This window comes from Varanus komodoensis, unplaced genomic scaffold (assembly GCF_004798865.1).
Source record: "Varanus komodoensis strain SLA01 unplaced genomic scaffold, ASM479886v1 scaffold69, whole genome shotgun sequence".
Lineage (NCBI taxonomy): Eukaryota > Metazoa > Chordata > Lepidosauria > Squamata > Varanidae > Varanus > Varanus komodoensis.
In genome coordinates, this window is record NW_025336334.1 from 1,433,067 (window position 1) to 1,445,446 (window position 12,380).

The 12,380-nt window shown below is 46.1% G+C and overlaps 1 protein-coding gene across 3 annotated transcripts in view; it reads left to right on the top strand.

The window, feature by feature from the left end:
• Positions 1-12,380, top strand: part of PARVB (parvin beta) — a 65,004-nt gene that overhangs the window by 44,467 nt on the left and 8,157 nt on the right. For all 3 annotated transcript variants that reach the window (XM_044450818.1, XM_044450820.1, XM_044450819.1), the window contains exons 6-9: positions 1,041-1,156; positions 4,419-4,477; positions 4,915-4,934; positions 5,531-5,592. In XM_044450818.1, coding sequence (XP_044306753.1) covers positions 1,041-1,156; positions 4,419-4,477; positions 4,915-4,934; positions 5,531-5,592 — 257 coding nt within the window. The remainder of the gene's footprint in view (positions 1-1,040; positions 1,157-4,418; positions 4,478-4,914; positions 4,935-5,530; positions 5,593-12,380) is intronic.

A 12,380-nucleotide genomic window follows, 5' to 3' on the forward strand; every position in this document is an offset into this window, starting at 1 on the left:
GCTACTAGCCATGGACCTTCATGTTCAGTAGAAAGGGCTGTAGGTACCTTGGGGGCCTCTCAGAAATTCCTGGCAAGTTGTTTCTGGAATGGAAATGTTGAATTCCATGGGCGATATATGAGTTCTTTACATGAAATATAAGATTTAGTGCATCTCTGTATCAGACATCTTCAGGCCTCTACAGGTGATGTGTGCCAAGCCACACAGAGCTCACGAACCGGCAAAAGCAGGAGACTCCTCAGTGGGCTGCCATATGGGGCTGGTATGCAGTGCCTGGATTGGTGCTTCACAGGTTGGGCAGACTAAGATGCACATTCACTTAGAAGCAAATTCCGCTGCTTTCCAATGAGACTTCTAAGATGTGTTGCAGCCCTAGTTTGTTTTGACCAGGTTTTGTCATGCTTTGTCCCACAGCCATCCCATGCCTCACAGTGGATACTTAGCACATCCATAGTCAACAGCAGTTGGGGAGTGCATTGGAAGTGCTGTGTGGCCGGGGGCTGCCCCAGTAGTGGGAGGAAGGGCCAGCCATGGATGGGAGGTGCCTGGCAGATGGGGCAGTGGCCAAGCTCAGGAGCAGCAAGCTAGCTGAGTGTGGAAGAAGAGGGAGAGGGCTCAGAGAGAGAGAGAGCATGTGCGCGCAAAAGAAGCAGTGTTGGCAGGATTCCCTCACATGCCCATCTCCTCCAACTTCCCCCTGCTGTCAGCCTGGGGGCCAAGGTGTGGGGGTTAACACCCTGATCATGAAGGCTTGATGCTAAACCCTACCATGAGAGAACACAGGTTATAGCCAGTGTTTCAAGTTTAGGCAAGAGCAGTTAGCAGGGTGAGGGTGCGGGAGGAAGAAAGCTGTCTCCAGCTAATTTGTATTGGTTGGGAAGTTGCTGCTCCACAATAATAAGATGGAGAAACTGTTGAAAACAAACCTGGGTGGGTGAATTATTCAGGGCTTCAGGAATCAGAGGGCCAGGCCCAAATAACTGATCCAAAATGTCCCAGAAAATATGAGTTCTTAATTATTTTTAAAATTTTCCTTCCAGCAATTCATGGCAAAAACCTGGTGTCTATTCTCCACTTGCTTGTAGCGTTGGCCATGCACTTCCGGGCTCCCATCCGACTTCCTGAACATGTTTCTGTGCAAGTGGTGGTTGTAAGGGTGAGTGCACATAGAAAACCTTAGTTAGTTAGTTACTTTATTTTATTTAGATACTATCCTGTATCCTGAAGACTATGGATTCACTCTAAGGTTAACACACATATTCCCTCCCACTAGCTTAAGCACTTAATACGTCTGAGCCGAAAAGCCTAACAAAAGTTCACTTGAGCAATCCAGGCTGGAGAAATGAGCCATATTTGACATCACTGCCAATACTTACTTGTGCCTGATCTATATATGAGCTTTGCCCAACCTGGTGTCCCCCAGATATTTTGAACATTTTGCCTCATCCGTAGCCACTGGCCATAATGGGAGTTGTAGTCCAACACTCCAAATGTGAGGAGGCTGCTGTATACATGTCTCAGAACAGACTAAGCTCTCTGAAATCTGTGGATAAGAAGATGACAAAAAAGAAGAATCTTTTCTGTTGTAGCTAAAATATTCTGTATAAGCCCTTTGTTGGCTGTCCCCCGTGGCTTGATGATACTTCTCAGCGGGGAAAAGAAGACCATTACAGTAACAGCACTGCTGGATAGATGGATGTGATAAACTTGCAGAGTCCCCACAGGTGCAATCCAATTTCTAGCATGTGTAAGCCCACACAGAATGTGAGAAATTAATACATCTCTCTGCCTTTGGAAGTTTGTTTCTAATCCAAAGCTGTGGACACTTAGGAGTGGGCTGCAATTACTTCGCTGAAGGCAGAGGAGTGTATCTGGATGTTTTGGTTGTGTACTGAAAGGAGGTCTCCCTTCTTTATTTTCTGTGTTTACTGGACGAGCAAATGGATCTTTAGCAGGAAATGTAATTCACAGAACAGAAGAGCATAAGGCGTCTGTCAATCACCTCGCTGCTTCGAAATGTATAGAAGAAAACTGTCACTAGGTGGTGCAGAGCTTACTCTGGGAAGAACTTTTCATCTCTGCAGACTGCCTTCATTGCTTAAGAGGAATAAAATAATGCATGTTTAGACTGAGTTTAATTCATCTGTGTGTATACTTAACGTTCTGTGGGACAGGTGCCTAAGGGACAATACACATCCCAATAGAAAAGGAAAATTCTCAAGGGACTGATTCAGGTCAGAGTGCAACTTTTTTTATCATCCTCTGCTCCCCACCCCCAACCCCCCGGATCTTCAACTAATAATTAAGGCTATTACCCAATTAAGGAATTTCTAGATCTGCCCAAATCAGTTAGTATGTATTTATTTTATTGGTTTGCAACTTTAACTAATGGTTTTGAAGAAAAAGTTGCTTTATTTTTAGGTGATGCATGCTTTGGTGGATTAGGCCCTATTTTTGAGGAGGAGTTCCCTTTCTGCTCATGAGAGGGAGATTCTTCTAAGATGGTGGCTGCTATCTTCTGTAGCGTATTTGAGCTAAAAGCAAATAAAATCCCCAAAAGTGAATCGGTTGATTAATTGACCAGCGGCACCATTTCGGTTAGCCAGAGTTATAAATCATTTACCACTTAAAATGTACACCAAGTCATTCACGTGTTTAAAGCAGTTGACATCACAGAACCAGCTTGCAGCAATAGCTCCTTGCCTGAAGGAGAAATCGACTCCTCCCTACTGCTGGTCAGCTGCCTCATTTTTACATCTTTGGATATTTATCAGAGGAGGACGAACAGGGAGGGTCTGGAGGTTTAGCCTGACCAGAAGCGACAAGAGAACTTCCTCTCTCAGCAGAGGGACACTCACATCACTCTGATGTCACAGAGGCTTTCTTCTGCTTGGAAGAACGGGAAGGCAAGAGGTTAGCCACTGTGTTAAACCTCTCCAGCCTTCTTTGCCTCACAGGAATGGTTTGTGCGAGGAACCTGCTGTATTCTGTTCAAGGAGGACCATTCAGTATGTCCTGTGAGTGCTTAATCTGGCATTCGGATCCAAGTAACCTTTACAATTACAATCTCATACAGTGTAAAGGTAAAGGTTTCCCCTTGACGTTACGTCCAGTCATGCCTGACTCTAGGGGGTGGCGCTCATCTCTGTTTCCTAGCCGAGGGAGCCTGTGTTTGTCCGCAGACAGTCTCCATGGTCATGTGGCCAGCATGACTAAACACCGAAGTGCACGGAATGCTGTTACCTGCCCACCAAAGTGGTACCTTTTTATCTACTTGCATTTGTATGCTTTCGAACTGCAAGGTTGGCAGGAGCTGGGACAGAGCAATGGGAACTCACCCCGTTGTGCAGATTTGAACTGGGGACCTTTCGATCAACCAGCCCAGCAGCACAGCGGTTTAAACCACTGCGCCACCTGCAGTCCCTCTCATACAGTAGACCCATTTTATTATTTTCATATTACCAAAGAGAGAGCCTGTTCTTTCAGCGGAGACCAATAGTAGTACTACTCTGGGGTTATTCCACATCAGGCCATTAGAGGCTGGGGAATTACATGTTTGAATCTTGCCCTCTTGGTGGCAGAGGAAGGGGCAAGACTCCCTGCATGCAGAAAACAAATAGATACCAAAGAAGGGGGGCAGGCTAGTAATATTCTTTGATTTACTCATTTTATGCAAGCGGGGGGGTGGGGTGGGCGGGGTTTGCAGTATGTACAGAGGCAGGTGCCTGTAGCCTGAAGTAGTTTTGGTGCAAGAGAAGCCTAGTCATCTGATTCTGAATAATCTGGTTCCAAAATTTGTGGCAAAAAATAAGATCAGAACCGAAGACTTCCCTGTGCAATATGGAAGTCTGTAGCTTGTGCATCTCAGATATCTTAATGTCTGGTGTTTTCCATATGCTGCTGATTATCATGGAGTTGCTGCAGCTGAAGGACGTCCTGGTTTGTAAATTATGTTGTTAATGAGAAGGACAATTTATGTATGAACTGTGCACTTCAAGGTGACCATTGTGTCTGACTTGGTCAGTATTGGTCAGTATTGGTATGAGACATTTTGATTGCCTCGAAAGGAATATGACATCTCCCAACCTCTCAGAACTTTCTTCCAGTTTTTGCAGAGCATCCCTGTTTGCATTTATATCCCACTTTTTTCTACTTTGATGAGCTTTAAAGGCAGTTTACATAGCTCCTCACAAGGACAACCCTGAGAGGTAGGTTAGGCTGTTGAAGGTAGGTTAGGCCAAAGAAAGGCAACAAAATGATTGTGTCACTCTTCTAAAGATGAATCCACCTGTTCAAACAGCAGTGGTATCTTGCTCTGCCTAAATAATAATCTTGGAACATCTTAGTGAATGTTTTCTGGCTTTCTATTTTTTAACAACCTAACAAGTTTGATTTCCATTTCCCCCCTTGCCGTCTAGAAACGGGAAGGCCTCCTTCAGACAACCCATGTCACAGAGGAGCTCACCACCACCACAGAGTAAGCACTGCTCTCCTTAGCCTTTTGATACTGTGTGCAAACAAATCTCAAATTATCCCCCAACATGGGTATCAGCATGCACTGCGGCTGTAAGCAAGCCACTATGACTCAAGTTGAGGTGATCATGCAAACTGAGTCACTGAAAATCTTTAGTAAGCACATACAAATTTGTCTTTCTAATCAAGGGCAAAGCCCTATCTATGAGCACGATAACCAAAATAATTGTGGGGTAGAAAGGTATGTTGTCTTTCCATACTATAAAAATAGATATAAAGAAAATAGTTTTTTGGCATTCGGACACAGAACTTTCACCTTTCTTAAAAGATGATGTAGCATCCTTAATGGGTGAACCTTAATGGGTTTCCTATTAAAATATGGGTTCTCAGGAACCAGTTAACCATGAACTAACAAAGTGTTTCTAAAACTCTGATTTTCAGGATGATGATGGGAAGATTTGGTAAGTAAATTATTTTAACTTGGATAATGAATGCATAAAGGGGGTCTGAGTGCAAGATGCAAAGATCAAAATCAATGTGCCATTTTATACTAGAAGTACTATATCGTGTTTGGTCCAGCATTTCACTGACTCCTGTTTGGGATTGCCCTGAGGCATATGATGAATGGTGGCCCCCTCAGTCCTGCCTTGCTCCTCAGCTTGGGACCATCTCACAGTTGCTACATGTGCCTCTGGCCTCCATGTTGCATCAGGCACTCTTTCTTCTTTCCCCTTTACTCCTTTTGGTCCCAGTCTAGTTTGATCTGAAGCCAGCTGCTGTTTCTGCCCACTCAGGCAGTGATGGACTAGAGAACCCCCTTCCAGCTCCTCCAACCAAAGTGCTGCTTGAGACAAAAACGTTAGGTTTCCTAGTGATAAGGCTACCCATGCTTCCACTGAAAACTTTGCCCTGGGAATACATTACAAGATTTCCTTAGGTGAGCATTGAATAAAAATAATCACCATGTGTAGATTGCTTCCAGTAAGTCTCACGAAACAAAAGTCTTTATTTTTTAATTTTTAAACAAAGCCGTATTTCCCTTTTTCTCTTAAACCAGAGCGAGATGCTTTTGATACCCTCTTTGACCATGCTCCGGATAAACTAAGTGTAGTGAAAAAGGTAAAACATTTGCATTTGATGGACCAATGGGAAATGGGAAGGGACTTGATTTCACAAGTTTGGTTTGCCAGTAAATTATTTTTAGATTCCTTGTTATCTTACTAAAAAAAGTTTCCTGAGGAAATGTATGCAGTAGAATGAAGTGAGAGCTTAGAAGAGGGGTGTTATTTGTTTCCTCTGGTCCTAATAGTCTCAAACTTTTAATAGTATACTCTAAAGTCTATACCTCTTTTCTTTAAAACAACAACAAAATTCTTTTCAAAGTCTTAGGACAGGTTCAGAGATGCTGAGCTGTGCTAGGCTTACGTGAAGGCATTGTTTTTGTGAACTGGCTCTCAGGTTGTGTGTAGTGATGAATGCCTTAATTCCCTTAATGGATACACACCAGTCATTGATGTTTGGTAGACTATAAATTTCTAGTCTGTCCACAGCCTTGTATTCTTGTATTCACATGAAGAACACCATAATATCTGAATCAGTCCTTGCCTAGAGAAAGGTGTTCTATATGCTGGTTTTCATTGTGCAACAACTAATTTGAAGTATGATAGTTTATCAGACAACATTCAAAGGATTAGAGACCAGAATCTTAATGCAAATGCCTGGTTAAAATCTTCAGTCCGTTAAAGGATATAATTATATGGAAATGAAAACCATTTTCTTGGCTAGAAATCTTACAATGCAACATGAAAACTAAGGCTCCCCGCCCTCCCGCGTCCACCACCAAAAGGTGACTGCTCTGTACACAGTGCCTTTTACCTCTAGTACTGCTTCTTTTCCCCCATATATGTAGTAATGAACTTTGATAAAATCAGAAGCATCTTCAGGTTTTTGTGAGACTCATGTAAGACATTCAGTGGATTCATCTATCACACAAATACTTTCAGTGAATCCCTTAATCTAATCCCTCTCTGTTACACACATTGTGACCAATTGGCTTGGTGGGAGGGTTGGAGCTTCCTCTTCTGATGTGAAACAAATCTGGTGGCAGGTTTTTTGTTCATTCATCCCCCACCCTGTGGTTCAAATTAATGATATTGGCCTTTAAAGTTACGTCACAATGAGCCGATGTGAACTACCCAAACAGTTTCTACTGGAAATGCTATGTTGTGGTGGTAATAATTTAGATAATACCTCAATATTGCTTTCCTATTCTGATATTTCTGCAATATGCATAATGCATAATTGAAAGTTCACAAACAATTCTCCTTTGAGAACATTAGCACAAAATATGCTAATTTTGGGGAGTGGGAAGGAGAATATAAGAACTCATCTTCTTTTAGGCCACGCTGTCACAGTATTTCATGCTTTACTTCCACTTTTAGCAAATGTGGATTATTATCTTGAATATTTTCTCAACAGTATTTAAAATGGAGTTTTTATTGAGTCTATATATTTCAGTAGGTTAGATCTGTGATATGAGGTCTGTGGTCACCAAGTGACCATTGGACTGGTGGCACTCATTCTTGGCTTCCTGCCTGTATAATGCATAGAAAAGTGCCAAGATCCTTTGCAAACTAAAGCTGTAAGGGAGGGTCACTGGCCTGCTCCAGCTGGCAACAGTGCTCAAGTAGAAGTCTTTCCCAGTTGGACTATCTGGATTCTATTTTTAATTGGAGATGCTAGGCCAGCCTGCAGATATGTTGGACTTCCAGCTTCCATCATTCTCAGCCAGCATTGTCAGCACTGCTGGAAGGTGCCAAGTTGGGAAAGGCTATACCAAAGATTGAAATCAGGACCTTAGGTTTGCATACTCAGCTGTGCTAGAAATGCCTTTACCTAGAGCCACATGTAATATTTCAAAGCCCGGGCAAAGCTGTTGTCCATGCTGGTGGCAGGTTTCATATCTCTAAAACTGTATGTGAAAGTACACTTTTAAAAATTTGAAAGAACTCAGGTAGACCTGTCATTGCCCACAGCTTATATAAATCTAGTTTTTCTTTCCTGTCAATGGTCAACAATGCTTTGTGGATTTTTGTAGGAATGCAAAGTAGAATAGGGCAGAACAAACACTTAGTAGTACTTAGTAGTACTAGTACTTAGTAGTAAAGCGGATCCTGGCATGCAGAAGGCTCTGGTTTCTCACAACTCCAGTCAGAAGATCTCTGCCCAATGGTCAGGACAGATAGTTCTCAGCTAGATATGCTAATGATCTTGACAATGATCTTGACAATATCAGGCAAGTTTTGAACAGGGAATGCTGGCTCTGTTTTCAAATTTCAGATAGGTTTATATAGTTATCATACTCTAAATTTCTCCTTTCCACCAGTTTTTTGTTGAAAATCCCTTTGCTGGTTAGCTTTCCTAATTGCTTGTATTTTATGCTGTAGTTGCACACTTTTACAAGTTTATATTGTATCATGGTTTTTTATTATTAGCATTTTAACTCTTGTGAACTGCCCTGAGAGCTTCAGTTCTTCGTCGTGGCCTCTGTGCATCACACATATGGGGTACTGTGCCTGTGCAGTGCCTGTGGCTGGAAGATTGATAGCTAACGGTTTTTGGTGAGAAGTTCCACTCCCCCTCCCCCCTGTGGCCTATAAAGAGCGGAGCGTCTGCCATTTTGTTGAGTCTTTGCGACCACCATTCTCTGTGCCTCGTGCCGCTTTCGACTTTCGCTTCGACTATTACCTCGTTCTCGAATTGTCCTCGTATCCTAGTTTTTAGCTCTCCTTACTCCCAGCTTATTATTTCTTCTTTCGATCTATCAAAAAAAACAAAAACAAACAAAAATATATACTTATCCTCTTCACTATCTCTCTTTTTCTTTCTCTTCTTCTGCGATGGCGCAGCGAGCGGCTTTCCGCAAATGCGCGGATTGCGGGTCAAAAATGGCACCAACTGACCCGCATGACCTATGCCTCCTCTGCCTGGGAGAGGGGCATAGGACGGATAAATGTGTGCATTGCCTGGCCTTTTCCAAGCAGGCCAGGAAGAACCATGAAAACCGGCTTCGGAGGCTCCTTTGGGATCGGGCTCTGATGCAGTCAGACCCGCTCGTCACCATCCCAAAACCTGGCTCCGCTTCTATGGCCCCACCCTCACGGCCTTCGGATGAAGGTGCGTCTGTTTCGGTGGCCCCTTCTGCTTCACCTAAAAAGAAGCATGAAAAGCGGAAGCACACCGAAGAGAAGTCGGCAGGCCATAAGAAGGCCAGAAAGGAGAAGGTCTCCAAGCCTCCAAAAAAGTCCAAGACCTTGGACCGTCTGGACCATCCCCGACATTGGAATTCGGAACCGATGGGACCCTCGGCACCGGTGGCGGTTACGGTACCGACCCCGCCCGAACCGGTCCTCCAGGAGGCTATGTGGATTACCCCTCAAGGGTCTCCCCACTGTTTGGTTGACCTCCCGCCTGCACCCCTTCCAACTCTATGGGGTTCAGTTTCCAATGGGGAAATCCAGGACTCCCCTCCTAGGGTGAGGTCACTGACACCCATGCCCGCGGTGACGATGGAAACAGACATTGGCCTGTCTCCACCAGGGAGCCGGAGGAGCCGCTCGGTAGAGCAACGCCCAGAGAGTTGGCGTCGCCCTTATTACCATACTTGGGGCGATCTGCTCTCTGTAGGGTACTACCCTGCTCCCAGGGCACGATCATCTCCTCCACCCCGCGACCAACCGCGATCAGTGGATTCGAGGCGGGTGCCACCTCGATCCCCACAAAGTGGAAGCAGCCGCTCCTTCTTGCCAGCAGAGTTGTCATCTTCGGCCCCACCCTACTATGGTGCCGATTCAGCTGACTCGGAGGTCGACTCAACCTCCCTGGACGTCGCTGTGACATCCCAGGGTCCTACGTCACCCGATGAGTCCCACGTCTCCTTCGCTGAGCTGATGTCGAGACTTTTCCAGTCCCTGGACATCGACGCTGCCCAGCACCCGGGACCATTGACGGACAAGTTTTACGACGTCGTCCGGGGGGAGCAATCGACATCTATCGTTCTGCCGCTCATAACCACCTTGTGGCAGGCGATGACGCAGCCCTGGGACCTGCCATCACATCCTCAGCCGACGTCCAGGAGGTATGAGTCGATGTACAGGGTTCGGGAAGAGGATACTCCCTTCCTCCTCAAACACCCGAAACCGAACTCTGCGGTCGTCGAATCCTTGCAGGGCAGAGAGGCGAGAGGACACACAGCACCGAGAGATAAAGAGGGCCGAAAAATAGACTCCCTGGCCAGGCGAGTCTATGCTGCTTCGGGCTTGGGGCTTCGCATATCAAATTATGAGGCAACGTTGGCGAGATATCAGTATTTTATTATGCAGCGCCTCCACAACGTCACCTCCACCCTCCCAGACCACCAGGGTGATCTCGCGAAGGTCCTGATCAAGGAAGCCATGCAGGTTGCGGTACAGCAGTTATCCACGGCAAGGCACCACGTGGATACTGACTCCAGGGCCTTAGTCGGTGCCGTTTCTCTTCAGAGGCATGCATGGCTCCGGAATTGTAATTTCCCGGAAGAAACCAAGCGGCAGATAGAGGAAATGCCTTTCGATGGATCCGGGCTTTTCCATTCTCGAACCGACCATAAGCTCAACGAGCTCCATGAATCGAGGATGACGGTATGCAGGATGGAGATCCAGTCTCACGCCAGACGTAAGTGGTCCTGGAATCGTCCATCCTACAGGCAATCCTATCAACCGAGGCAGCAGCCTCAACACCGCCAGCAACAACAACAGCAGTGCCACCGCCCTCAGCCCCAACAGTGTTTTCAGCAGGGCCGCCGTTGTTTTGGCAATCGGAGGCAATGCTGACGGGACTGGCAAACCATTCCTCACACTCCTTCAATACCCACCCCCCTCTCATTTGGGGATCGGCTTCAAAGCCGACTCCCCATTTGGGAGTCCATCACATCTGACCGGTGGGTATTATCCATTGTTCAACACGGCTATCGAATAGAATTCGACATCGTTCCTCCATCGAGTCTGATCAGGTCTACTGTATGCTCACTGGTACTCCTCGACGAAATACGTCAACTTCTTCGTAAAGGAGCGATTCGTTAAGTATTTCCATCTGACGGACTTCACAGATTCTATTCCAGATACTTAACGGTCCCTAAGAGGGATGGTGGTCTACGTCCGATTTTGGATCTACGGAACTTAAATACGTTTATTGTACCGAGAAAGTTTCGTATGACTACCCTTCAAAACATTTTGCCGTTGTTAAGGAGAGAGGATTGGTTCACCTCACTGGACTTGAAGGACACCTACTTCCACATTTCAATTCACCCAAATTACAGGCGTTTCCTTCGTTTTGCGATTGCAAGCCAACTTTATGAGTTCACTGTTTTACCTTTTGGACTGGCTATGGCTCCGAGAGTTTTTACCAAGTGCATGGCTCCTGTCTGTGCCTTCCTACGCCTTCAGGGCATACAAATTTATCCGTACCTCGATGACTGGCTGTTGGTCTCACAGTCCAGAGAAGGACTCTTGGCGGCCATCCATAAGACCTGTGCCTTACTAGATGACCTAGGCCTATGTATTAATACAGAGAAATCTTCTCTTCTTCCGACACAGATGCTCACCTTCATCGGAGCCCGCTTGGATTCGACACTGGAGAAAGCTTTCCTCCCGCAAGACAGACAGCAGACTCTTGCTCGCCTTATCCATCGAATCAGACAAGAAGGAACGGTCATGGCGAGGTCTATCCAGAGGGTCCTGGGACATATGGCGTCCTCAGTTGCCATGGTTCCACATGCCAGACTTCAGCTTTGCCCACTACAACTATTTTTCAACAGGGTGTATCACCCTCAAAGAGAGCCACAGTCCAAACTGATTCGGATCCCATCTTCCGTGCTCCACTCTCTGCGCTGGTGGCTGAAACCGACCAATCTTACGATAGGAGTCCCCTTCAGGGTGCGACCTCCTACGATAACCCTCGGCACCGATGCGTCTCTCCTAGGATGGGGAGCGATATGCTCTGGCCTATCTACCCAGGGTACGGGGAATCGTCTAGAATCCACAAATCATATCAACTTCCTGGAGCTACTGGCAGTCTTCAAGGCCCTTCGTTCTTTCGAGGACCTCCTTCATCATCAGATCGTTCAGATAACCTCGGACAGTATAGCGACCGTCTTTTATCTGAACAAACAAGGAGGGACGAAGTCACCAACTCTAGCAAGACTCTCGATGGAAATTTGGGACTGGTGCATTCAGAGACACATCGCGCTGATGGCTGTTCATGTGGCTGGCATAGACAACGTGCACGCGGACCTTCTCAGCAGGCACATGTTCACCTCTCACGAGTGGAAACTGGACCCTCGTACGCGCAACCACCTTTTCAGGCGCTGGGAGTTCCCCGATGTGGACTTATTCGCTACCCAACAGAACAGGGTGTGCGAGGCTTACTGTTCGAGAGCGGGAATCGGACACGCATCCCTAGGGGACGAATTCATGATCCCTTGGAACAACATGCATTTCTATGCCTTCCCTCCGATCCCTCTTCTGATGAAGGTCATAGCAAAGATCGTGCATGACCGGGCATCGGGGATACTAGTTGCCCCTTGGTGGCCACATCAAGCGTGGTTTGTGAAACTACTCGACATCTCTCACGGGGAATTTCTTCATCTTCCATCGCTCCCATATCTTATAACACAGGTGGACGGCAAACTTTGCCACCCAGACTTGCTCTCATTGAACCTAACAGCATGACGAATTTGATGATTGACGTTCCATCGATGCCGACAACGGTTTCAAGAGTTACGAATCCGACAGCTTCTACTAATCTATCGGTACCGACGATGACTTCGACCACCTTGGATCCAATTGTCAAATCCAATCACTCGGGTGCTT